The sequence below is a fragment of the Harpia harpyja genome, chromosome 12 (assembly GCF_026419915.1).
Source record: "Harpia harpyja isolate bHarHar1 chromosome 12, bHarHar1 primary haplotype, whole genome shotgun sequence".
NCBI lineage: Eukaryota > Metazoa > Chordata > Aves > Accipitriformes > Accipitridae > Harpia > Harpia harpyja.
The window spans coordinates 33973703-33999165 of NC_068951.1; the positions used below are offsets into that span (position 1 = coordinate 33973703).

General features: G+C 62.7%; 4 protein-coding genes across 4 annotated transcripts in view; 3 read left to right on the forward strand and 1 right to left on the reverse strand.

Moving 5' to 3' along the window:
- Nucleotides 1–6392, forward strand: part of DIS3L2 (DIS3 like 3'-5' exoribonuclease 2) — a 196262-nt gene extending 189870 nt beyond the window's left edge. The window contains 5 exon segments of the mRNA XM_052803032.1: nucleotides 1304–1451; nucleotides 1730–1860; nucleotides 2098–2202; nucleotides 2923–3024; nucleotides 5843–6392. Coding sequence (XP_052658992.1) covers nucleotides 1304–1451; nucleotides 1730–1860; nucleotides 2098–2202; nucleotides 2923–3024; nucleotides 5843–5941 — 585 coding nt within the window. The 3' untranslated portion in view covers nucleotides 5942–6392.
- A 462-nt stretch (nucleotides 6393–6854) lies between these two features.
- On the forward strand, nucleotides 6855–11228 carry LOC128148796 (intestinal-type alkaline phosphatase-like). The gene is made up of 11 exons (XM_052803033.1): nucleotides 6855–7297; nucleotides 8558–8674; nucleotides 8865–8980; nucleotides 9054–9228; nucleotides 9333–9505; nucleotides 9578–9712; nucleotides 9792–9861; nucleotides 9979–10111; nucleotides 10226–10419; nucleotides 10561–10677; nucleotides 10903–11228. Exons 1-11 carry the CDS (start codon nucleotides 6922–6924, stop codon nucleotides 11187–11189), a joined length of 1893 nt encoding a protein of 630 aa, XP_052658993.1. The 5' UTR covers nucleotides 6855–6921; the 3' UTR covers nucleotides 11190–11228.
- A 636-nt stretch (nucleotides 11229–11864) lies between these two features.
- Nucleotides 11865–15351, forward strand: LOC128148797 (intestinal-type alkaline phosphatase-like). Its single transcript, XM_052803034.1, has 11 exons — nucleotides 11865–12112; nucleotides 12653–12769; nucleotides 12885–13000; nucleotides 13248–13422; nucleotides 13568–13740; nucleotides 13829–13963; nucleotides 14045–14117; nucleotides 14203–14335; nucleotides 14454–14647; nucleotides 14786–14896; nucleotides 14983–15351. Exons 1-11 carry the CDS (start codon nucleotides 11881–11883, stop codon nucleotides 15243–15245), a joined length of 1722 nt encoding a protein of 573 aa, XP_052658994.1. The 5' UTR covers nucleotides 11865–11880; the 3' UTR covers nucleotides 15246–15351.
- A 245-nt stretch (nucleotides 15352–15596) lies between these two features.
- On the reverse strand, nucleotides 15597–24758 carry ECEL1 (endothelin converting enzyme like 1). Its single transcript, XM_052803797.1, has 17 exons — nucleotides 23880–24758; nucleotides 21759–21827; nucleotides 21516–21626; nucleotides 20887–20979; nucleotides 20532–20656; nucleotides 19874–20096; nucleotides 19624–19722; nucleotides 19453–19527; nucleotides 18853–18956; nucleotides 18575–18633; nucleotides 18370–18421; nucleotides 18093–18160; nucleotides 17857–17981; nucleotides 17512–17577; nucleotides 17192–17287; nucleotides 16554–16630; nucleotides 15597–16312 (listed from the first exon to the last, which is right to left on the reverse strand). Exons 1-17 carry the CDS (start codon nucleotides 24621–24623, stop codon nucleotides 16213–16215), a joined length of 2286 nt encoding a protein of 761 aa, XP_052659757.1. The 5' UTR covers nucleotides 24624–24758; the 3' UTR covers nucleotides 15597–16212.
- Nucleotides 24759–25463: the final 705 nt, after the last annotated feature.

Below are 25463 nucleotides of genomic sequence, written 5' to 3' on the forward strand. Positions count from 1 at the left end.
GACCTTCCTCCTTTCTGCCCAGGAGCCTGGCAAAAGTGCCTATAAACCCCCTGTAATTTCATGCTGTCTGTCTGCACAAGGGCACTCATCTTCTCCCGCAGCAGCCTCCAGCGATCGGCATGCCTCCCTGCCCGACCGTGCAGAGCCTTGTTTGGTGGGAGCTGAGCTAATTGAGTGGAGAGCGTACTTCATGGAGTCCATCAGAAACAATTTAATTCTGGGTTGTGGAAATTGGCAGCCACCACAGCTCCTATCCCAGCTCTTGGGTCTCATAATAAGGCCGGGACCGATGCTGCTTTTTTTAACCTGCTCTGTTTACTTGCCCGGATCAGTGCATCGCTGCTCAGCAGGAGCTGGCTATGCCGCTGAGTTGGAGAACAGAGGATACAGCTGCCCAAACCGTGGATCCCAGGACGGCTCTGTAATCAGAGCTGGCTACTCCTGTTTTTTTTAAATCACTTGCTCTTATTTTTAAATGGGTTCATTCAATCGCCACTGTGCCGTGACCCCGCCGCAACCCCCCTAAGCCACACAGCCTCCCCTCCCCACCTGGGCTCAGCCCCCGTTGTTTTCCTAGCCCCAAGGGCTGGTGTTTCACAGATGTAAAAATAAAAGCTGTAACATGTGGGATAACAGGGGCGGCGCAGCCAGGAGAGGTTCCTGCCGAAGAGGCTGCTGGGCAGCACGGTGCCACTGCAGGCCCAGTGTTGGTTTAGATGGGCAGCCCAGCTGCTCGGCTTCCCAGCTGTCGTCGTGGGATGGAGCAGCGGGGATCACAGCAGGGCTGTCTCTTCCTCCTCGTTGAACAGAGGAGCCACTCATCCCAGCCTCCAACGCTCTCCAAGCAGGCACAATGGGTGTGCAGAGCCTGCAGCCGGACTCAGAACCACAGAGCCTGTCATGGGAGCTGCACTGCGAGACCCCTTGTCGGGAGAGCATCTGTGGTGGGCATGGGACAGGCTGGGCTCTCCCCTGGAAGATGGGGGGATTGTGAATGAGCCTCAGGGCCTGAGCAGAAGCAGGAGACTGCTTAAACCCATGTGTGACATGGAAATTCATGCAATCCCTGGGGCCAGGCAGGGCCAGCTGGCAGCCAGCAGCTCCCTGCAGTGGCTTTGCCCCCTTTGCTCTGTGCTCAGTTCCCGCAGCACCCACCTTGTCCCTGCACAGCCCAAACTGAGCAGCAGGTGAAGGACCGTCAGCTGCTGGAGCTCTGTCTTGCAGACACAGACTCCTCCAGCCTCAGGCAGGGTCCTGCCACCATCCATGCTCACACCCTTCCCTTGCTTTTCACCCCTTTCAGATGGCTCTCTACTTCTGCACCGGTGTCCTGGAGGACGAGACCCTCTTTCGGCACTACGCCCTGAACGTGCCCTTCTACACGCACTTCACCTCACCCATCCGCCGCTACGCGGACATCATCGTGCACCGTCTCCTCTCCGCCTCACTCGGTGGGTGCTGCCTGGCTGCTTGCAGAGCAGCTCTGGGTGCTGTGAGGGGAGGGGGTGGCTGTTCCTGGCACAGGCAGAACTCCTGGGTTCCTGCCTTGCCTGCCACGGGTGCTGGGTGCTCGGAGTCTGCGTCCCACCGGGCAGCGCCCTGGCACGTGGGTGCCCTCAAAATAACAGGGACACAGAGGTGAACTGGACGTCTGGGTCCAGGATGCCATGTCACAGCTCTGGAGCAAAAGGGAGCATGGGCACATCATTGTCACTTGTCCCCTTTCCAGGTGCCAGCTCCCCCATCAAGATGGAGAAAGAGGCCATCCAGAGACAGGCAGATCACTGCAACGACCGGAAGATGGCTTCCAAGAGGGTGCAGGAGCTCAGCGCTGACCTCTTCTTTGCCATCTTCGTCAGGGTAAGAGCCAAGACTGTCTTCCCCCGAGGCATCTTTGGATTTCCCCATGAAGGTTCAGCCTAGATGCCAGCGGGCAGAGGGCTGCATGGCTGCCCAGCTGGCCTTGGGGAAGGCGATCAGAGAGGGGACACACTGCCAACCACCACCGCCAGAGCTCCAGGACCTGGAGACACTGGCTCCCCTTGGGGACAGCTGGGTGGGGGATGCCAGTGTAGTGACAGCCCTATCTCCTGGCAGGAGTGTGGTCCTCTGGAGTCAGAGGCCATGGTGATGGGTGTCCTGAACGAAGCCTTTGATGTCCTGGTGCTGAAGTTTGGAGTCCAGAAGCGCATCTACTGCAATGTGAGTACCTCACCAGCATCAGACAGTCCCAATGCTGCTTCACCAAAGAGGGCTGCAGCAGCCGGGCATCATCAGAGGCAGTGGCTGTCCTGGTGCCTTTCTCTGCCAGCCCTGCAGCTGGCAGAGCTGCCTCCAAGCCGGGCTAGCTGGAGGGGAGGGAGCCTTCATGGGGTTTCCCCTCCATCCCTTGGCCTCAGGCAGGCATGAGGGCCTGGGGAGGTCTGGAGCAACCCAGTCTCTGAGGACCAGCTTCTCCCAGCTACATGCTGGGGGTGATCTAGTCTAGGTAAAAGGGAATAAAGACAGATTCAGGGGGACAGAGATCAACACGGAGCTGAAGCAAGGAAAGGGAGCGAGGCTGGTTTTCATTTCATTTAATCAGATGGTATATCAGGGCCTGTGACAGCACCACTGTAGGCCGGCACCTGCGGTTAGCGACAGCATCTTCTCTTAATAACCTGGTTATATGGCTGGCAATGACATCTTTAAACAGGACATATAGCATGATATATGGGCTGTTTGTGTATCACAGCAGCCCCTGATTTACGTGCTAGGCTCAGGCTTACGGGCTGCTGCATCCCAGTTGTTAAAGAGCTGCAGAGGCAGAGTGCTGGGCAAAAGCAGCGTTGTCCCCATCCGCAGGCAAAGTGGAGGGGGATAGCTGAGTGGGGGGTTGTTCTCAGGGCCACAAGCTGTTCCCAACATTCTCCCTGCCTGCAGGCACTGCCCTTGCTGGGCTTCCACTTCCAGAAGGTAGGGAGGAAGCCAGAGCTGACACTCATGTGGGAGCCGGAGAAGCCAGAGCAGGAATCTGTGCCCCAGGTAAGACCCCCCAGCACGGGATGGGCTCGCAACACTGTGGGGCTGGCATGGAGGCTGTGTGCAACATATGGATCCCATGATCTCTGCAGGGACAGGTCCGGGAGGCAGGACTGCCTCACAGGCTGTCAGGTCCTGCTGTCCCTCGGTGTCCCCTCCCCAACGAGCCCAACCTCAGCCTCAACCTCCTCTGTCATCCAGCCCTGCTCCATCCCATCACTGCCCCCACATCTGACCCCTCCGTGGCCTTCATACTCTGCCCTGCCTGCTGTGTGCCCTGCCTCCCAATTCAGTTTCCTCCAGGAATTGAATTAACATGCTGTTTACTTCCTTCTTCCAGATCATCAATTAAGATGTTAAGAAAGATCAAGCCTAAGGCAGTGCCTGTCTAGACCCTTCCCCCCATCCTGGCATTCCTTGCCCCATCACTGGCACAGACCTTCCTTCAGGTTTCCATCCCTGCGACAGGGTTGAGACCCAATTAGGAGGAATTTTCTAAGTCGGACTTCCTGAGATGCAGTGTCAAATGGTTTAACAGCATCTAGAAATCTCTCTCTTGTGTCCCTGTCATCTATTAACTCGGTAACTCAATCAAAGGGAGCAATCGCATTTGTCTGGCTTGATTAAGTGGTGCTTCTTTGCCAACTTTTGTCTGGCATTGCTATAAAATCACAGCTGTGTTGACTGCTGTGATCCCTGCCTGCTGCCTGGGCGGGGACAGGAGGACTGAATCCCAAACCTCTCCCTGCACTGCTCCCGGGGCTCTGCACTTGTACCCCATTTCCAACCAAGCCCAGCACAACCCATTCTTGTCCACCTATGGCTAGATGAAAATGACTCCCGATACAGGGCTGGGCTGACCCTCCCAGCTGGTATGATGCATGTCCTGGGGAGTCCTTTCCTTCCCAGGTGAGATGTTGTGTCAGAGCCTGCCAAGCTCCCTGGCTGCTGCAGACATTTCTGCAGGCCTCCCTCCCTTTGAAGCAGAGCTTTCCTTTCTCAGCTTGGCTCAGAGAAGCCCCCTGGACGTGGCCCGAACTGGCCTTGGTTCGTCCTTTCCTACAGGAGTGGGTATCACTTACACCCTAGCAGGGACCCGCATGAAAAATGACGCCCCAGCATGAGCAGGGCCCATTTTGGTTAAGCAAACACTCAGCAGTAAAGGAAACTCCTCCACAAACCCTCCACCCCTCCTAAGAAAACACCAGAGCCCTCCCATGGGAGCAGGCTCCGAGCTGTCCTCTGAGCCAGCAGATCCCTGAGTTGATCTCCAGCCCTGGGATGAGCCAGATCTCTGGGAGCCGTGCTGAACTGTGAGAGGTGTCACCCGGACACCCCGTGGCACCAAGCAGCCCCAGCTCACCACCTGGCCCCGGCACTTGGCCTCTGCTTCCCAGTTCGGCTCAGCCTGGCCAGGCAACAGGGAACATAGGGGAAGGCTGTTTGCAGGAAGCTGTGCAGGGTCTGGGCTGGCTGGCCCTGCCATGGAGGGGAGATGTTGCCCCCATCTCTCCCTGAGCTCCAGGAGATGGCCAGGACCTCAGCGGGCATTACTCAGGCCTTGAGTATGAAGTGGATCTAAGACTCGGGATTTGATGTGAAATCATGCTGTTCCCCAGTGGTTCAGCAAAGGGATGAGGCAGGGTTGCAAGGGAGAGCCCTGATAATCCCCATCTGACTCCCCCAGCTGTGGGGAGCTGCCCCATGGCCACCACCCCCCACGCTCCTGCCAGCTGGGGCGGGCAGGGGGCTGGTGCTAGGTAGCCAGCAGCTATCTGGGCAGCGATCTGCAAAAGGATTTCCCTGCAGTTTGCTCCTCGCTGGCCACTTTGATACGTTTAAGTCTCAATGAGATTTTCCTGCTCTGAATGATTAATGTGGAGTGGCTGGTGCTGGATGAGCTAAGGGTTTGACAAGGTTATGCCGGTGGCTCTGTGCCCGCTCCTCCTGCGGGCCAGCCCCGAGCAGATGGCCCCATCGAGCCCTGCCACAGCGCAGGGCTTTGGAAGGGGCTCCAGCAAGCAAAGTCCCCAAATGCCTGGCCCTGGGGCAGCCCCTTCCCGGTGTCCCAGCCAGCATGTTAACTGTACCTCGTGGATAGACCTGATCAATGCTTTACGTTTCTAATCCGCACAATTGCACGAAGAGATGGAGTCAGAGGACCGGGGAGGTGGCAGCAGGCAGAGGCATGTTCCTGAACAGGAGGGATTGATTTTCTGGGGTCTTTATTCCCTTGCATGTGTCTCATCCATCGTGCTCCCTTCCTGGGTCTCCTCTTGCAATGGGGACACAGGGAGGTCGTTCCCTCCTTGCAAGATGCTGAGAAAATGCTCAGCGTCATGTGGAAAACCCTTCTTGCTGCAGCTCACCATTGGCACTTGGCCAAGTTGCTTCATTAAGGGATGATGTGCGTTCTCCAGCTGGAGAAGGGAGACACAGGCAGGCTTTAGGGGAGGTTGGGACCCAAAGCCGAGGAGGGCACAATCACCCACACTCCTTCACGGACTGTGCAGAGAACAAGAGTGGTGCCTGACCAGGCTGGAATAAATGAGGATGTTTTGGGAGGCTCATTTAGGTCAGTTTGGGTTCCCTGGCTGGCTTCGCAGCCCAGCGGTGTTGCCCTTGAAGATGCTGCATCCAGCCCCAGGAGCACCCTGGACCCCAGCAGAGCTATCTGAAGCCGTCCTGCCCCACTCCCCGGCTCCTGATGGGTGCTGCAGCAGAGGCAGCAAAAAGCCAGCATGGCTCTCAGCAAATCCTGGTGTGAAGCCAAGCCACCTGAAAAACCCTCTTCTCTCTGTCTTTCTCTCCCTCGCTGAAGGTGATCACCATTTTCACGCTGGTGGAGGTCATGCTGACATCGGATGGCGTCCCACTCAAGTACAGTGCCCTGCTCAAGAGGCCAAACTCGGAGAAGTGAGCACCCCGGGCTGCATATGCTCCCCACTGCCGACACTTGCTGACCTCCCAGGCCCCGCACTGGCACCCACCGGAGATGGAGGGGACCCATGAGGAGTTTGGGATTTTGAGTTTTAAAACCGATGCCGTTTTATTTCTGGGTTGGATTTTAACTCCATCTGGGAGCAGGGCTCAGGGCTTGAGCCTGCCCCAGTCAGAGCATTTCTACTCTCAGATATTTTTAGCTTGATGCTTTCTCTTTTTTTTTAAGGCAGCTGCATCCATCCCCAGCCACCTCGGGTGCCTGTGGTGAGGGCTGAGTGGGGACGTGTGTCCCGAGGAGCAGAGAGGGGCTGGCTCCACCGTGCCAGGTGGGATGTGGTGGTATGCAGTGGGATGCAGCCATGGGGCCATGCAGGAGGGTTTCTTGCAGGGTTGCGTGTCATGTAATAAAAGCTGGGTCAGCAGCTGCATGGGGGGCTCGCGCAGGTTTTATTTTGTCTCCTCCGTATTCCCCCGGCCAGGAATCCCAGCAATAACTCATCTCCCCGGCAGCCCCGTGCCTTCCCCTGCCTGCCGCTTCCCGGGCATTGCGAAATCCAAGCAGCCTCGCTGCCTCCCCCAGCCCCAAGATGTGCTTGGCCGAAGGGCGTGGGGAATCAGGTGAATGTGTGCTCCTGGCTCCCTCTCCAGCAGCTAATCCCTCAGTCTGAGCCTTCACTGGGAGTCACCAGGTGTCTGCTCCAGCCCCTCACACCCTGGCCTCCAGCCTAACCCCACTTGGAGACCCTGCAGCACCTTGTCCTTGCTTCTCCTTGCCACTGAAGAAAGTGTCCAGCCCCTCGCAGACTGACCAGCCCCTCTGCAGTCTCCAGGCACCTCTGCCTACTGCCCGTCCCCATGTCCCTGACCCACGCCATGCCAGATGTCCTGTGGGGATGGGCAGCCATGAGCGGTGGCTGGTGGAGGGATTGACGTCTGGTGAGAAGGAGTGGATCCATCATGCAGGGGGCCCTGCTTCACTCTGCCTCATCAGTGGTGACAGATGTGGCCCTGGCACAGACACATCTGCCCTTTGCAGGAGTCAGGAGCTGGCAAAGCCCGGGCTGCCCAGCTCAGGTTGGGGGATCGGGCCCTGGGATGGGTCAGGGCTGGGTACAACACGCTCCCCAGGAGCTGGCAAGCCGTGAAAGCCGTCAGGGTCAGCTGCGGTCCCCAGGGGTTGCGCTGCTGGCGGCGTCCTTCCAGATCACCTGGTACACCCACGCATGGATGTCACCTTCGGCCGTGGGAGCGGGTGGGAGCAGCCTGTTCCTCCCTGGGTCTCCTGCTCCTTGCCGGGTGCTGGTGGTGCGGGGCTGTTCCCTGCCCACAGCAGGTACCTCGCTGTGCGGGTGTGCTGGCACGGGCTGCCCTGGTGTGCCCAACGTGTCAGGCACCGGCTGTCCCAGGGCCTGACAGGCAGTATGTGACTGTGTCCCCTGGGAGAGGGGACCTGAGGACATTGACACCAAAGGAAAGATGTCCTCCCCCTACCCCTCAGCCCAGTGTCCCCCTCTTCGGGTTTGTCTCAGGGGAAACAAGGCCAATCCAGCGTGGCCCGGCTCAGCCTGTCTGCAAAACCAGCACTTTTTGCCCCACGCCCTCCCTGCCGCTCCCTGGGGTCCCACAGGCAGCCGCCCCCATGGGAGCTGGGGGCCAAGAGGTGCCCTGGTCCCCAGGGATGGGCTGGAGGTCCTCCCTCACTGGTGGGGGGGCAGGGATGGCCCCAGGGGGAGCTGGGGGCACTGGGAGGGCCCTGGGCAGGGCTGGGAGATAGTCCCTGAATGTTATCAGCCCATCGTCTCACCCTTGGTGGGGCTCAGCCCTCCGGCGGGCCGGGGAAGGGTCATAAAGGGCTGTCCCCCCCCCTGCCCCGGACGCAGGCGTTATTCAGGGAGGGAGCTGGGTTGGGCAGCATGGGGTGGCCGCTCTCCCCTGGAACCTGCCTTCTCCTCTGCCTCCTCGCCCAGCTCGCCGCTGCAGCCTCAGGTGACAGGGGCCGTGTGGGACAGGGTGGGTTGGAGCCCTTGGTGGGGGGTCCTGGGGCTGGTGCCACTACCCTGGGGGTCTCCGGGGACCCTGTCGCCTCCCCATGGGATACCAGCAAAGGCAAACCCTCCTGGCCACCTCAGGGTGGTTTGAGACCCCAATCTTTGAATGGGTTTGTCTCAGCCCCCACCAAAGCAGGCCCTGTCCCCATCCCCCCCCAGCCCCGCTGCTCCGTCACCCCCTGGCAGTGGCTTTGGATCAAGTGGCTTGATAGCCACAGCTGGCCGCAGTTGCTGGGAACATGGCACATTCACCACGGGGGGCTGATGCTCGGACACCTCATCCCCTCTGCCAAGAGGCACGAGGAACTTCCCTGCAAACTGTGTCTCAGTTTCCCCCTCTGCAGATGGGCTCTGGGCAATGCTGGGGTTGCCAAATACCGGGCTGATCCCCAAAGGGCTCCTGGCCCCCTCCGAGGTCCTCATGGAGGGGGCTCAGAGCAGCTAAATTCGCCTTGGGTGGAGATACCCACCCTGGTCCCTGGCGGGGGTGTTGTCTCAGGGTGCCCAGTGCCCCCACACACCCCGGGCTCTGCTCTTGCCTCCAGACACTGAGAAGACCCCAGGCTACTGGAACGAAGGGGCCAGGAGGAGGCTGGAGTCGGCCCTGGCATTGCAGCCGGTGGCACGGCGGGCCAAAAACATCATCCTCTTCATGGGTGATGGTGAGTCCCACGGGTCCCAGCCAGGCCCCATGACTCCATGGCTCCACAGCAGCCAGGGGACGTGGCTGGTGAGAAGATGGGGCTGGTGCAGATCCCCTCCTCCCTGGCCAGCCCTGGGCAACGCCTGGGGAGGGCATGATTGCCGCTGGTCCCGGCCCCTTGCCACCCTGTGGCTCTGCCGTGCCTGCAGGCATGGGGCTGCCCACCATGTCGGCAGCTCGGATCTACAAGGGACAGCTCGCCGGTGGCTCGGGCGAGGAGAGCGTCTTGGCCATGGAGACCTTTCCCCATGTGGCCCTGGCCAAGGTGAGTGGGGCAGCACTGGGGGATGGCCCTGCTGCCCCTGCCCAAAACCCCACTGGCCCCTGCTTGCTTCCAGACCTACACCATCGACCGGCAGGTGCCTGACAGTGCTGGCACGGGCACAGCCTACCTCTGCGGGGTGAAGGCCAATGCCAAGACGCTGGGGCTGAGCGGGGCGGCTGTCTATGGCAAATGCCACACCACCTTTGGCAACGAGGTGGACTCCATCCTGCACCGGGCCAGGCTGGCGGGTACGGGGCAGTGGGCAACCCTGTCAGAGAACCTGGCATGGCATGGCCATCCCATGCCGTGCGGGGCTAGATGGGCTCCCTGTAAACCCTTGCTCATGCTGCAGGCAAGTCAGTGGGCATCGTGACAACCACGCGGGTGCAGCACGCGTCCCCAGGGGCAGCCTATGCCCACTCGGCCAGCCGGAGCTGGTACGCCGATGCCAACATGCCCAAGGAGGCGTTGCGGGACGGCTGCAAGGACATTGCCTACCAGCTGGTGCACAACACGGATATCAACGTGAGCTGGGAGCAGGCTTGGGAGGGAGGGGACTCCAGGAACATTGGGAGGGTCTGCTGAGCTCCCCGGCAGGTGATCCTGGGCGGCGGGCGGATGTACATGACCCCCAAGCGGACCCCGGACCCCGAGTACCCGGAGGACCCAGCTCAGAATGGCACCAGGAAGGACGGCCTTGACTTGATTGCCAAATGGCTGAATGCCAAGCAGGTACCGCGCCGGGGCGGAGGGGACGTGATGCCGGGCATGGGGCACGTGCCATTGGCACTGGCTCTGTTCCCGCTGGCAGGGCGCCCGCTATGTCTGGGACAAGAAGGGCCTGGACGCGGTCGAGGATGACTCTGTGAGCCACCTGATGGGTAAGAGCATCGCTGCCTGCACCACTGGCAATACCTCCTCCTACTCCCCACTCTGGGAGTGCTGGTGGGGACACAAAGCAGCCCCGGCACGGACCCCACCCCGCCCTGCTTCCCCAGGCCTCTTCGAACCCAAGGACTTGAAGTACGAGCTGAACCGCAATGCCTCCACGGACCCGTCCATCGTGGAGATGACGGAAAAGGCCATTCGCATCCTGCGCAGGAACCCCAATGGCTTCTTCCTCTTCGTGGAAGATGAGTAGCCCCCGGCGGGCAGCATGGCTGGGGCTGGGGTGGGATGCGGGTTCTAGGAGCAGGTGGGCATCCCAGGGGACCAGGGAGAGGGTGACAGCCGCGTTCCCCGTGCAGGTGGCAGGATTGATCACGGCCACCACAGCGGCCGGGCCAAGCAGGCGCTGATGGAGGCCATCATGCTGGACCGGGCGGTGGCACGGGCAGGCGAGCTCACTTCCCCCTCCGACACCTTGACTGTGGTGACGGCCGATCACTCCCATGTCTTCACCTTCGGGGGCAACACGCTGCGTGGCACCTCCATCTTCGGTGGGTCTCAGGGAGGGGTGGTGAGCATCCCGGTTCCCACCTACCCCTTTTGCTCCCACCGGAGGCTGAGCTGGCCAAAGTGGGAGCTGAGGAGAGGTACCTGGCTGGGACAGGGGGTGACAATGTCTTTCCCTGTGCCAGGACTGGCCCCCAAGAAAGCCAAGGACAAGCGAGCCTACACCAGCATCCTCTATGGCAATGGTCCTGGCTACAGCATCCGCGACGGGGGCCGCCCGGCCGCCAGCCTCCCCGCTGCAGGTAGGAGTCTGCTGGGGATGGGGTGGGGGCACACGGTGGCTGGGGACAGCATCCCACGGGCATGGCCACTGGGACTACATGGGGTCCCGGTGCCACTGGATGGCTCAGGAGTCACTTGGGCAGGAATCGCCCCGATGCTGGGGTGATGGAAGCTGCCTCCCCCATCCCTGCGACAGGTAGGGGACCCTGCTGCCCCCAATCCCGTTTCTTCTGTCCCCCCTGCAGAGGACAAGGACTACAGGCAGCAGGCAGCCGTGCCCCTGGAGACGGAGACCCACAGTGGGGAGGACGTGGTGGTGCTGGCCCAGGGGCCCATGGCCCACCTCTTCCACGGGGTGCAGGAGCAGCACTATATCGCCCATGCCATGGCCTACGCCGCCTGCCTCGAGCCCTATGCCACCGAGCCCGGGTGCAGGGCAGCCCGCAGGGCCTCCCATGGCACCCAGTGCTCCTCACAGCCCCTGCTCGCCCTCTTGGCCCTCTGCGTGGCTGGCCACATGGTGGGGGGCTGAAAGCCCCCAGGTGAGCCCCACTTGAACCCAGGCTGCCTGGCAACCCCCAGGCCACCCCCAGCTGCTCCATCAAGGGTCTTGGCAGCTGGGTCCTCACTGTGGCCAGGATCAAGGGTTGCAATAAAACACAGGTTGTTTGTCTCTATCTGCCATGCGAGGGTTTGCAGCAGCAGTTGCCTCCTAAGGCGCTGCCCCATGCCTCAGTTTCCCCAGGTGGTCGTGGCTCCTAGTTCCCCCCCTCAGGACCAGCACTGGAGGCACTGGGGCAAAGGAGGTGGTGACATGAGGGTGAGAAGAGGCCATGTCCCACCCCCAGCTTTGCCAGGCTGGGGCACGGTACACAAGGGTTGGTACCTTCCCTGCAAGGGCTCAGCAAGGAGTATATAGTCCACATCCATGGATTTATTGCTCAAGAAAGCACCGGGCAGAGAGCAGGGCTGCTCAGCGCACGAGTGACCCCAGGTGCTCCCGATATCCACGTTGCCCCAGGTCTGATGCTCAGTGCTGCCTGTGGCATCCCGGGCCAGGGCATCCCCCTGCCTTGCACCGCAGCACTGTAGCCATGACAGGCACTGATGCCTGCCAGGCACTGCCCATCCTCTTGCAGCCTACATCTGTTTGCACCCCAAATCGGTCCATCCCCCAGCAACAATAAGGCGGGGTGCCAAGGAGGTGCCAGCAGCCCAGCCCCATGGCCTTTGTGCTGGCTGCCCAGCAGGGTGCCACGCTAGCTATCGGAGATGTGCTGAACCCCTCCACACCCCCCGCAAGGGCTGATCCTGGTCCAAAGTCCCTCCCCGGATCTGCTAGAGTTGCAGACAGTGCCAGCGGCGTTGGGCTACTGGATCTCACCATGCAGCTCCTGGCACCCCTCACCCTCTGCCTGGGCCTCTGGGCAGGGCTCAGCAGTGCTGCCATCCCAGGTGGGGACAAGGATGGGGATGGGTGCCCGGCTGGCTGCAGTGGGGTGCCTGGGGAAGTGGGGCACCGGCAGGGCACCAGCCTGGCTGGCCACAGGGAGGGTTTGGGGAGGGGAGCAGGGGCTGCCCAGCTCTGCAAGGGTTAATAGGGGCTACCCCTGCTTTTCTGGCACCCTTGAGCCAGTTTTCCCCTGTGGGGTCAGATTCCTGCTTGTTACTGGGCTCGGGAAGTCTGGGGGAACTGCCTGTAGCCTCCACTCCCACCCCCCATGGATTTGGCCCCATTCCACCTGCCACATAACTCCCCATCGTGTCTGCTTTTGCTGGCCTCCCGCCCTTCTCTGCCCCAGGACCCCTGGGTTGGGCAGTGGGTGCAAGCCCGCATGGTCTCCCCCCGCCCCAAACAGCACTCTGACCTGCTCAGTCCATGTTAGAGGAGGTCCCTGCATGGGGATGCCCATGGAGCAAGTACCCCTGGGATGTGGCTGCCCCAGGGATGCAGGCACTGGTGAGCTGGGACTGATAGGTGCTGCCCTGTCCCAGCGGAGGAGGAGAAGCCGTCCTTCTGGAATAAGCAGGCGGCCGCAGCCATCGAGGCCTCCTTCAAGATCCAGCCCAGGATAAGCCAAGCCAAAAACCTCATCCTCTTCCTCGGGGACGGTGAGTCCCACTGGCACCCCCGGCGGGCAGGCTGGCATGGCCAGTGCCCCATGGAGCAGGATGCAGGGAGGGCACCTGGTCCAGAGGGTGACCAGGACCCTCTCTCCTCGCCCAGGATTCGGGATCCCCACCATAACGGCCACCCGCATCCTAAAGGGGCAGGAGCAGGGGAAGCTGGGCCCTGAGACCCCCCTTGCCCTGGATGCTTTCCCCTACGTGGCTCTCTCCAAGGTAAATCACCGCCATGCTGGGCATGGGGCCAGGGTGATGCCGGGCATGGGGACACAGTGATGCCCATGGGGCTGCTGGCACAGAAGCACCCCAGGGATGCACATATGGGGTGCACAGGATCCCTGCCCATCCCACGCTTGTCCTTGAGTGAGGAAATGAGCGTGGCAAGGGGTGCTGGGGAGGGGCACCCCGCTGGGTGCCTCTGCCAACTGCCTCCCACCCTGAGCCTGGTGCGTGTCCTCGGCAGACGTACAACGTGGACCGGCAGGTCCCTGACAGTGCGGGGACAGCCACAGCCTACCTCTGCGGCGTGAAGGGCAACTACCAGACAGTGGGACTGAGTGCGGCCGCCCGCCACTCACAGTGCAACACCACGGCAGGCAACGAGGTGGTCTCGGTGCTGGAGCGAGCTCGCAAAGCCGGTAACGGGGGGCACAGGGCTGGGGGAGATCTCGTGGGGACAAAGGGTGTCACGCTGGGGGCTGCCCCGCCATGAGCATCCCAGGGCTTGATGGTGGAGGACCCCATGTCTCCCTTCGTGGGGCCTGATGAGTGGGGGGGCGGCAGGGAAGGCGGTGGGCATCGTGACAACGACGCGGGTGCAGCATGCGTCGCCCTCGGGAACCTACGCCCACGTGGTGAACCGCAACTGGTACGCGGATGCCAGCATGCCTGCGGAAGCCCGTCAGCAGGGCTGCAAGGACATCGCCTGGCAGCTGGTCCACAATGTCGACATCAACGTGAGCACCTGTGCATGGGAGGGGGGGAGCAGGGGCAGACCCCCATGGGGCACCCCCACAAACACTGCTCCCGTCTCTTCCCCTCCAGGTGATCCTGGGGGGTGGTCGGAAATACATGACTCCCGTGGGGACGCCGGACCCTGAGTATCCCACCTACTACATGGCGAACGGGATGCGCGAGGATGGGAATAACCTCATCAACATGTGGCTGGAGGCACGGCCGGTGGGTGACACGGCAGCAATGGTCCTCTGCCCACCACCCCCAGGCATGGGGCCGGGCACCCACTGTGGGATTTTCCCGCAGGGTGCCCGCTACGTCTGGAACAAGACAGAGATGCTGGCTGCCGCCACTGACCCCAGCGTGAATTATTTGATGGGTAACAAATGTCCTGTGTGCTGGGACCCGACAGCCACTGGGATGCATGCAGGCGCTGAGGCTGTCCCCAACGTGTGCCCTCCCAGGTCTCTTCGAACCCACGGACATGAAGTACAACCTGGTCCGTAACACCACCCTGGACCCGTCACTCACCGAGATGATGGAGGTGGCCATCACCATCCTGAGCAGGAACCCCAACGGCTTCTACCTCTTTGTGGAAGATAAGTCGGGGCCGGTGCCCCTGGGGCGGGTGAAAGGGGGGTCCCAAATCCCAGGGTGGGGGTAAGAGTTAGGGGTGTTGCCATCGGTCCCCAGCCCACTGCGGGTGCCCTTCTGCAGGCGGCAGGATCGACCACGGCCACCACGACGGTGCAGCCCATAAGGCGCTGACGGAGGCGGTGGAGTTTGACCGGGCCATCGAGCGGGCGGGCATCCTGACAGACGAGGCACAGACCCTCACTGTTGTTACCGCCGACCACTCGCACGTCTTCTCCTTCGGTGGCTACACGCTGCGCGGCTCCTCCATCTTTGGTACGGCTCTGCCCGCCCGCCGAGAGTGGGGCATGGCCCTGTGCTGGACGCTGCTGGCTCCAGGGCACCCTGGCTGTGGCCAGAGGGGTGATACAGGGATTTCTTGGCTGATGTCCCCCTCCATCGCCCCCTCCCCAGGTCTGGCCCCCACCCAAGCCACTGATGGAAAGAACTACACATCCATCCTCTACGGGAACGGGCCAGGTTACCCGGGTGCCAACCGGACCGATGTGGATGATGACACAGCCAGTGAGGGCACAGGGACCATGGCCAGGTGGTGGGATGGGGCTGGGGGCCACCGCTGCCTCCCTCACCTCCTTCTCCCCCCTCCACAGGGCAGTACAACTACTTGCAGCAGGCGGCCGTGCCCCTCCTATCAGAGACCCACGGTGGCGAGGATGTGGCCATCCTGGCCAAGGGCCCCATGGCCCACCTCTTCCATGGGGTGCAGGAGCAGACCTACGTGGCCCACGCCATGGCCTACGCCGCCTGCCTCGAGCCCTATGTTGCCTGCTACCAGAGGGGCTCTGCCCCCGGCACCCATGCCACGGCCCTGGCCCTGCTCCTGCCCACCCTCCTCCTGCCCCTCTTCCACTGACCCCATGGCCCCGGGGCACCCCGTGGGTGCTGCCGGACCTGCGTCCCCCCATCCCCATGGCTGCAGCACCCACAGGTGGATGGTGGCTTTTTGGAGCATCCCTGGTCTGGATGTGGCAGCCATGGGGCATCAAATCCCGGGCATGGGGCGGGGGGGGGGGGGCCTATGCCACCCACACAGGGTGCTCGGTGTTTAATAAACATGGGGTGTGATGCTGGTGGGACAGGCTTGTTAGTGGTGTGTGGGTACCCATGCCATGCAGGCAAGGCTGGGGATGCTGCCCACTGCTACCAGTCCCCAGCCACGGCCCCTTGCACCTGCCCAGCATATCCAGTGCTTTATTGACCAGAAACAGCAGCAAAAAATACAGCAGGCATCTGTGTCCCCACTCTCCCGGGGCAGGCTGGCATCACCAGGCCCCAAGATCTGCTGGCTGTGCCCACCCCCTGGCAGGGCTGATGCAGGGACAGGATGGGGCTGGTATGGGGGATGGCAGGGAGGGCACCGGGCAGGGGGAGGCTTTTGGCATGGGTCAACTCCACAGTGTCTCCGGTTCACCCCCCCTGCCTTGACCGGCACTGGACTGGATGTGATAGGGCTGGGTGAAGGATTTGGGGTAGGTGGACAGAAGAGGGGGTACACGGGTGCTTAAGGGGTGCCCTGCATTGCCTAGTTCCTCCATGAGTACTCAGCCCCCCCCAGTTTGCAGGGTAGGGGGTAGGAGGGAATGGGCAGGAGGCAGCTGTGTCTGGGCAGGAGCTCATGCCCACCCCAAGTGCCTCCCCACTGCCTCCACCCCTCGGGCAGATGCCTGTCTTTGGGGGGGTGACCCCCTGTGTCACCCAGGGGTGCCCCCTTTGCCTGGAGAGTAGGAGCGGGGAGATGGGCAGAGGTGAGGAGCCGGCACAGGGTGGCACACAGGCAGGGATGGGGACCAGGGGTTGCCAGCCTGCCGGGGGGATCGGCCTCACCACACCGAGCACTTGTGCACCGGGTTCATGGGCGAGTTCTTGGGGCAGTGGAAAACCCGTCCGAACTCCTCGAACTGCGAGACACTGCCCAGGACCCTGCCAGGAGAGGGGGCAACTCAGAGCTGGGCACCACCTGCCCCCTCCTGCCACCGCCATGCATCCCACTCGGGGCACCCGCTCACCCGAGCAGCACCCCATCCCCTGCCCCAGGAATGCTCACCCAAAACCTGCTGGTTCCAGCAGCCCAAAGGGTGCCCACCCCACTTTGCACAGCACCACCAGCCATGGGGAAGGTTGGCACCCACTGTGCAGCCCCCATTTTGGGGCCAGCCGGTACCTGTAGTGCTCCGGCGCATGCTTGTCCGTCAGCACCTGCAGGTAGATGGACTGGGATCGCCGCTTGATGCACCAGTTCTGCAGGGGAGAAAGGTTCCCATGGGTGAGCTGGATGGGGCACCCCAGGCCCCAGCACCCACCAGGGCCTGTGGGGTCCTGGCACCCACCAGGGCATGACGGCCCTTCTGCCTGCTGGGGACTAGGGCAGCGATGCCCTGGTTGTGCTTGTTATTGTAGGGTCTCTTGGGAGCCTGTATACTTGCTATAGATGGGTTGGGAGACCATAGAGGCACGTTTGTTATTGTAGGGTCTCCTGGGGTTGTGAGCTGCCTGGTTGTAGGGTCTCCTAGAAGTTTGGGATCATGTGCATTTGTTACTGTGGGGTCTCTGGAGGTGATGGGGGGACAGATGTTTGTTATTGTGGGGTTCCCAGGAGCAGTGGGCCAGTGCAAGGTGCTCCTTGCAGGGCTGAGCCCTGTACCCTGAGCCCAGGACCTGCTGACACAGCCAAGCCTGGCTCCTGGCCATGGACACCAGGTCCCCCAGGGCTCTTGCCCCGTACCTCAGGGCCACCAGCCCCACACAGGGTGACCCCCCCCGCCCCAGTGTGTGCCACATATGGGGAGGGCAGGCACTCACCTGGGCAAAGGCGATGAAGAAGAGCTGGTCATGTGTGTATTTCAGGTGGTGCAGGGGATGCTCGGGGCCGTGCTCTCGCACCCACTTCTGGTAGGCCTGGAGAACAAGGGGTGCCCTCAGCATGGCCTGGGTGCCCCCCCAAACCTGCCCTGAACACCCCACCAAACCCTCCAGCAAGCAGGATCATGCCCACTCCATGCTGCAGGGAGCAAGGTGGGGCTGGGGGGGTGTTCTCCCGCCCACCCGGTGGGTATGGCATCAGCAGCCACCCTATGGCCCTGCCAGGGCCGTGAGACCCCAAGATGGGGGGGGACACTTACATAGTAGGCGAGTTTGAGCCCCCCCATGTCAGCGATGTTCTCCCCCAGCGTATGTTTGCCATTCACCTACCAAGAGAGGAGTGATGATGGGGTGAGCAGAGGTGCCCCCCCCAGCCAGGCATCCCTCCATCCCCACCCTGGCACCGAGGCTGTGCGTCAGTTGCCCTGCCTCAGTGCCCTGAGGAAATTCCCAGCCGAGGTGTGATGAGTTGTCAGGTCTCAGGGCTGGGCAGGGCAGAGCCATGCTCTCCTGCAGGCTCGCAGCCCCAGCGACAGAGCAGCGAGGATCCCCCCCACGGGGCAGCATGTGCTGGGGCATTGCCTGGCGGGCAAGGGGCATCTCACCCGCTGATTGTAGACGGTGAAGTTGTCGTACAGGTTGACGATACACTGTGCCTTCTTCAGGAACTTGCTGTACGACCGTTCCGTCCACCAGTGCACCAGGTTCCCGTGCCGGTCGTACTGTCCCCCTGCCAAGGCAACCGCCACCACCCATAGTCCCAAGGGACCCAAGCGTCCTGCCTGGCTGTCCCCTGCACACCCACCTCCCACCCTGGCATGAGGTAGGGGGAGTTGCTCACCCCAGTCATCGTAGCCGTGGGTCAGCTCGTGCCCGATGATGGTGCCGATCCCGCCATAGTTCAGCGATCTGTTGGGCAGGGAGCAGAGGTGAGAGAGTGGAGGGCACGGTGCTGGCAGGGATGGCGATGACCCCAGGACCTGGCATCCCCATACCCTGCCCTGGCACCCCCCCGGCCATGCCTCTGTCCCCAGCCCCAGCCCCTGCCCTGGTACCCCCACCCGTGCCCCCAGCCCCAGCCCTGGCACCCCCTGGCCATGCCGCAGCCCCACACTCACTGCGGGAACTCGGGGTCGTAGAGGGTGGGCTGCAGGATGCCAGCGGGGAACACTGGGGACACAGGAGAGCATTGCAGTTGGGGGGGGGCACCCTGCCCTGTACTTACCCACAGCATCATCTGGCGCCAGGGGACCCTGCGCCGTGCCCCCCTCCCCACACCCCCACCCCAGGGGCCTGAGCCTGGGGGGCTGGGCAATGCCTCACCCATCTGGTTCTTGTTGGGCAGGTAGTAGGCATTCAGCGCCTGGGGAGGCAGCAGCCACCTGCAAGGACAGACAGCGGTGCCAGGCTGTGGGGGCACCGGGGGGGGCATGGAAATGCCACTCCCTTGCACAGTTAGGGGGGACAGGGGGACATTCCCGGCTTGCCCTGTGCCCTCCTGCCTACACCCTGTGGGGTGCAACTGGGCATGGGGACAGGGGGCATTGGTGGGCCATGCTGTGCCCCCCATGCCCCCCCCCCCAGAGCAAGGAGATACCCACGCGGACTTGTCCACCTCCTGTCGGATCTTCTTCACCGAGAGCCTGATGCTGAAAGCGATGCTGTTGAGGATGTTCTTGAAGTAGGTCTTCTCGTCCACGTCGAACTGGGGGGGCACGGCCACGTCAGAGGGGATGCCAGTCCCAAATGCCAGCCCCAAGAGTGTGGGGAGCAGGGCTGGGGTGTCCTCCCACCCCCATGAGCCTTGGGGACAGAGGGTGTGGGGTTGTGGCCATGGGCTGGACGTGGCACGAGTGTGTCCTCATGTCACATGCTGTGTGCCCACGTGGGCAGCTGTACCTCCATCACCTCTGTGGGGTCCCTGGACCATGCTGGCACCCTCAGCCCTTGCTGAGGATGGGACTGAGCTCCAGGGGGTGCAATGTGGGGAAGGAGACATCATTCCAGACCTCAGGGACAGTATGGCACTGCCCATGTGGCTGTGGCCATGCGAGTGGTGAGCACAATGAGCTACCAGGAGGTGGCTTGTGTTTGGGTGGCATGTCCCCATCGTGGTCTCCGCAGACCCTGAGGCAGATGTGGGGACCATCTGCCCCCTCCACGTGCCCATGTCCCACACGTGGCCCTGGGCCACCCCTTGCCTCATACTCCTTGTCAATGGCCTCTGGCTTCAGCAGGAAATCGGGATACCCGATCATCACCATCATGTACCGGAGCTGCGGGCAAAGTGAGTGGTGGGGTCAGGCCCCCATTCCGCACGCCCCCAGGCCGTGGTGGGGGCAAGGGCAGGGGTCCATGCTGGGGACCGCTACCTTGGCCCTGGCCGCTCTCCGTGTTTCCTCGTCCATCCAGTCCAGCTCATCCAGGCGCTGGTCCAGGATGTATTTTATGTCCTCCACCAGCTGCTGCACCTATGGTGGGTCACCATGGATGCTGCATGGTGTCCTTGCCACCCATCACCCCAGCAGACAGCCCTCGGTGGGGTGCTGGGTGGCGGTAGGTACCTTGGTAAGGCGTCAGGAGGGACATGGTGGCTTCATGCCCACAGACAATATCACCTACCTTGGCTTTGCTGGTGGATGAGAAGTGCTCCTCGACAAAGAGGGCACCCAGGGCCATGCCGAAGTGCTTGTTGGCCTGGCTCAGGCAGATCTTGCCTGGCTCAAGCTGCTTCTCATTGCCCTCCATCTCCTTGGAGAGCTCATGGATGGCATCGCGGAAGGGGGTGGAGAGGTGCTCACTCAGCACCACCACGATGCGCCACAGCATGTAGTTGTGCAGGATCCTGGTGATGGGGTGCAAGATCAGCCCCCCCCCCCCCCCCCCGGGCATGTCCCCAGGCACACGCAGAGGGTGGGGAGCATGTGCTAGGGTGGGGATACCCCTGCTTGGGGACCAGGTGGGCCACGGGAATGGCCATAGCCTGTGGAGGCACAGGGACGGGCTGGCACCATCTCCCTCCCTGCTGCGTGCTGAGTCTGGTGACCTCTAGCATGGCAGGGCTCGGCCGGTGGCCAGGCACGACAAGGGTGCCGTGGGGCTCACAACAGTGACTTCTCCCAGGAGCTTTCCCAGGGTGCCCGTGCCCAGCCTGGCCTCCCCAGGTTGGGGGTGATGGGGGAGGGGACCAGCCACCGCTGCCCTGTGCCCACCCCCATTGCCAGCCCCCTGCCAAGCTGGGGAAGGTTCTGGGGGCACAGGGGGTGCCAGCCCCCCTCACCTGCTGGGCGTCACGCGGATGAGGTCGGACACCTTGTGCATGTAGTCAGTGGCCAGCAGCACCACCTCCTCCTCCTCCGAGAAGTTGTCATGGAAGATGCGGTCCAGCAAGCGCTTCCACTTGAGCTGCCAGGGTGGGCACTGTCAGGGGGGCACAGGGACCCACCCCTCCATGCCACCCTGGAGGGAACCCCCTCCAGACTTGCCAGCCTCCCACCACCCCTTCCCACCCAGGAAAGCGCAGGATGAATTCATCATCCTCAAGTGGACTTATCTGGGGTGGGGAGGGAGTGAGGGCATGGAGCAGGGGGACAGGGACAAGTGTGGGTGGCAGACTGGGCACCAAGGGTACTCACCGTGGGGGTGATCCGCTGCAGCTCACCTAGGGTCACTTTGTGGTACATGCTGCTGATGTCCCTCCGCACATCATCGTACTCAGACACCGTGATCTGCATGGGATGGGCACGGCTGTCACCATCCTGCTGCCCGCCTTGGGGGGGGCACAGCTCTGGGCAAGAGGGGCTACTGACCCATATCCCACCTGGCTCCCTGCCCCAGGAACCCTCTGCTGCCAGTGGGGCCCTGAGTGCTGGTCATGGGGTCCCCAAGGAGTTGGGGTACATGTGGGCTGGGCACAGGGGTCCCCCAGGGCTGAGACTTGAGTCCCCAAGACCTGGGCATGAAGTCCTCGAGGGCCTGGAGTAGGTTCACAAGGACTGGACATGGGAGTGTTTGTCCCAAGGGCTGGGACTGGGGGTTCTCAAGATGTTGGGGCTGGGGTCCCTGAGAATCTGCCACGGGGTCCTCAAAGGGCTGGGATCCCCAAGGACCAGGCATGAAGGTCCCCAAGGGCTAGGAGTGGAGGTTCCCAAGGGAACTGGGATGGGGTCTCTTAGGACCAGGCATGGAGGTCCCCAAAGGGTGACGAGGGTGCCCAAGGGCTGTGCAGGGGCACCCCAAACCCCAGGGCAGGCATCCCCCTCACATTGGCAAGGTGCTGCTCCAGCTGCAGGATCTCCTGGGCCTTCTGCTCCACATGCTCGGCTCCCAGGAGGGTGAGCAGCCGCTCCATGAACACCCGGTATGCAGCCAGGATCTGTGCCGATGGAAGGAATGCTGAGTACCACCTCACACTGCTGGCAGTGGGGTGCCCCCCATCTGGCACCCCATGCTGGGTGCTGGTCCCTCTCCTGGTGTCCCCATGACATCGGTGTGCCCCCCCCCTCACCTTTTCGCTCTCCTCATCCTGCCCCAGGTAGAGGGTCCGTTCAGGCAGAGTCAGCCCATCCTGGTCGATCTGGTGGGGAGAGACAGGAGCAGCAAGTGAGCAGAGGGAGGGGGGGCTGTGCTGGGCAAGGCAACCATCACCTTTGCCTGTATTGCAGGGTGCTCCTGGTGCCCCAGGAGCTGTGGGGGTGGCAGCATGGTGGGCCAGCCCCAGGCATGGGCAGGTCCTGTGCCTCAGTTTCCCTCCTGCTGGAGGGTGCTGGAGCTGCAGTGGGCAGCATGCAATGGGCTGGGAGCACTGAGCAAAGGGCAGGCCCCTGCTCTGTGGCCTGACTCGTGGCTGGCACACAGACTGCCCCATAGCCTGCCCTATGCTTGCACCACACTCTGCCCCATGGTGGCCCCACACCTACCCCATGGCTGGCCCCGCTTCTGTGCTGCAGCCTGCCCCATGGGAAGCCACAGGGATGAGCCACACTGCATGGAGACCCCAACCCTACACACCCCCCCACACCCACACCCTGCTATCCTGTAGCCACAGGCACAGTGTCCAGCACATACACACACCTGAACACGCTTGCACATATCTGTATACACACACACATCTGTAACTTACCCCTCATGACACAAACCTATGCATGCTCACCCCCCCCCACACCCTTATGCATGCACCGTCTAGTTTACCCCCCGTCTCCATGCACGCACACACACACACGCACCCTCCCCTTTTCTCTATGGCTCACCCCCCACCGTGTCCCACCCCACAACCCCCCCCATGCACACAGCCACAGAGCTGCCCTGCACACCCACAGGCAACCCCAGCCTTTGTCCACCCCGTCCCCCCATCACCCCCCCCTTTGGTTTCCCACAAAAGCACTGTCACACCTACAGCCCTCACACGCACACCCCCCCAGCCTCCTCTCACACACCCCTGTCACACTCACACCCATCGCACACCCGCTCTCACGCCCACCCCCAAAACCACACACACACACTCACAACCAACCAAGCCCTGACACCCAGCCCTGGCTGTCACACCCATCTCCCCCCCCACCACCCTGTCACACCCCCCGCACACCTGCACCCTCCCGCTCAGCCGCGCACACCCACCCTTTCCCTGTGACACACGCTCCCTCTAGTGTACACACGCGTGGTCCGTCAGCACGGCCTGCGCCTCCCTGGGCCCTCACACTCACTCACACTCACACCCCCACACACCCACCCACCCCCCCGGCCCCACCATCTCACAGGGCACAGGCAGCTTATCCCAACCACTGTGTCCCCCCCAGTGCTCCCACCAGCCCCAACACCTTGTCCCCACCATGCCATCACCATGCCCACTCCCCCAATCCCAACATGTCCCTGCTGTGCCCACCCCTGTGTTCCCCCCATGCCCACTACCGTGTCCCCACTGTGCCATTGCTGTGCCCCTACTGCTGTGCCATCCGTCCACCATGGCCCCCCATGCCCATCACCGTGCCCACCATGGCATCCCCACCATGCCATTGCTGTGCCCCCACCATGCCATTGCTGTGCCCCCACCATGCCCACCACCACACTCCCACACCCATCAAGGGGGCTTGAGGCTTGGCCACCCGGAAGAAGCCCACCCATGACCCAGTGGCACCACAGGGTGAGGGACACAGGGTGGCAGGGGTGGGGAAGGCTGGCAATGGGCAACTGCCCTGGCACCCTGAGCCAGTGCTGAGGGGCCAGCGGGCATCGCCCTGTCCCCTCCTAGGGTTTGGCCCCTGTGTGCAGATGGCAGCCAGGATGCCAAGGTGAGGGGCTTGGCTGCTGGCACTCCGGAGACGCTGGTGCCCTGCTGGGCTGCTTCATTCTGTATGTTCCCCTGCCCGTGTCTCCCCCTCTGCATCCTCCCCCCACCCCGGAGGTGCCACCCTCACCCTGGGGCAGCCTGACACCGGGGTCCCACAATGAGGAGATGGGGGCCCCCCCACGGACAGGGGCTGTTCCCAGCCCTGCTGCCTGCTGTAGCCAAACCCACACACCGGGCAGGCGCCTGGTGCCACTGCAATAAGGACAGTGTCACCCGGGGGGGCGTGTCACCGGCGCAGGTGGGTGGCTGGGGGGGACAGCCCCAGGGGCAGGGTGCCCTCACCCGGATGACGTAGCGGGAAGTGTTCCTCTCGTCCAGGCTGACGGTGAGGGAGAAGAGCACGGCAGCGCTGTAGACCCCCTGCGTCTTGTAGAGCAGCTCGTTGAGGTCCCCGCGGCCTGGGGGGGCATCCCAGCCGCCACACTCCCCAATGACCTCCAGCATGGGCCGCGGGCCCAGCCGGTCAATCTCAGCCCGGTCCAGGCACGAGCGGAAAAACTCCTTGACCTTCCTCTCGGCCGAGGCAGGGGCTCGGCGCCGCACGGGGCGGCTCAGCAACGCCCGCAGCTTGGCCTCGTTCTGCTCGGCGATGGCTCCGATGGTGCCGTACACCAGCTTGTCCTCGGGAATGCCGTGTCGCCGGAGCCAGCCGCCACAGGCGAAGGAGTAGAAGTCCTGGCAGGGGTCGATGGTGGCATCCATGTTGGAGCTGAGGAAGCGGGATGCCCGCAGGAAGGCCTTCTTCTCCTGGCACCCCTCCAGGCAGTAGCTGTCCCCTTCAGCCGCCAGGTACTTGAGGACCAGCATGCACGTCAAGATGACGCAGAGCCCCGCAGCGAACACCAGCCCCGAGAGAAGGCAGACCTCCCGGCGGCTCCAGCGCGGCAGGCCCCCACGGCGTTTTTTGGCCCCGGTGCCCAGCTGGAGGGCGAAGCCGTTGGGTAGGGTGCCGCTCTGGTACTTGCTCACATACTTCACCTCCTGAAACTCATCGTAGTGGGCTGTCAATGAGTAGGTCTTCTCCATGGCCAGGGATGGGGCTCCCCACAGGCAGCACAGGCACGGGGGCTCAGGGCAGGTGGCGGGCAGGCTCAGGCATGCCACAGTTCATGCTGGAGCTGTGCCTGCTGCAGGGAGGTGCTGGAGGGTGTCCGGGTGAGTCAGGAATCTCCTGGAAAAGGCAGAGGAGGTGGTTGAGGGGGGGGATTGGGAGGAGCGAGGGGGGGGGAGGTTGCTTCTTGCCATCGTCGCTGCCTGCGTTACCATCCCTGCCTGCGTGCCCCACTGGCGGCACCAGGACTGGCCCCAGTGCCAGGAGCTCGGTGGCAGCTCTATCCCATGGCTGTCCCCTCTGCCAGACCCTCTGGCGAAAGGGCAGGGTCCTGCCTGCACGCTCCCAGGGGGGTTTCAGCCCCTGGCAGAGCTCCATCCCACGCCCACCCAGTGCACCAGTGAGAGCACCCACGCTGGATGGATGTCCAAGGTGGTCCAGCGAGCCCATCCTCACACTGCACCGTGAGAGCCCTTCCCGGGCTGGGGGGGGCACGGGGCTGCCAGCCCCTCTGGGTGGAGTACGAAGGGGGTGAGCAGCTTGGGGAAGAGATTTGGGGGGAAAGCATTGGGTAGGGGTGTTGCAGTTTGGGTCAGGTTGCGTGGCCCTGCGTCAGGTTGCATCGCGTTGTGCCGTGGCGCAGCATTGCATTGTGTTGGGTTGGGTTGTGGTGCGCCGTGTTGCATTGCGTTGTGTCAAATTGTGGTGCGGCGCGTGATGTGTGCACAAAGTTAATTCCAGTCTGGGGGGGAGCCCTGGACCCCGTGGACATCTCACAGCATTTCCCCGTCACCACCACCATCCACCCAATCCCT

Excerpts from the sequence above, each read along its gene's own strand:
- ECEL1 (XM_052803797.1), bottom strand. The coding sequence starts at position 24,623 with ATGGAGAAGACCTACTCATTGACAGCCCACTACGATGAGTTTCAGGAG. Across the intron at positions 20,097-20,531 it reads ATCCGCGTGACGCCCAGCAG|GATCCTGCACAACTACATGC; the intron begins GTGAGGGGGGCT and ends CCCCATCACCAG. Across the intron at positions 18,957-19,452 it reads CCATTGACAAGGAGTATGAG|TTCGACGTGGACGAGAAGAC; the intron begins GCAAGGGGTGGC and ends GTGCCCCCCCAG.
- LOC128148797 (XM_052803034.1), top strand. The coding sequence starts at position 11,881 with ATGGCCTTTGTGCTGGCTGCCCAGCAGGGTGCCACGCTAGCTATCGGA. Across the intron at positions 14,118-14,202 it reads CAGCGTGAATTATTTGATGG|GTCTCTTCGAACCCACGGAC; the intron begins GTAACAAATGTC and ends GTGCCCTCCCAG. Across the intron at positions 14,336-14,453 it reads GGCTTCTACCTCTTTGTGGA|AGGCGGCAGGATCGACCACG; the intron begins AGATAAGTCGGG and ends GTGCCCTTCTGC.
- LOC128148796 (XM_052803033.1), top strand. The coding sequence starts at position 6,922 with ATGCAGGGGGCCCTGCTTCACTCTGCCTCATCAGTGGTGACAGATGTG. Across the intron at positions 8,675-8,864 it reads CATCCTCTTCATGGGTGATG|GCATGGGGCTGCCCACCATG; the intron begins GTGAGTCCCACG and ends CCGTGCCTGCAG. Across the intron at positions 9,229-9,332 it reads GCACCGGGCCAGGCTGGCGG|GCAAGTCAGTGGGCATCGTG; the intron begins GTACGGGGCAGT and ends CTCATGCTGCAG.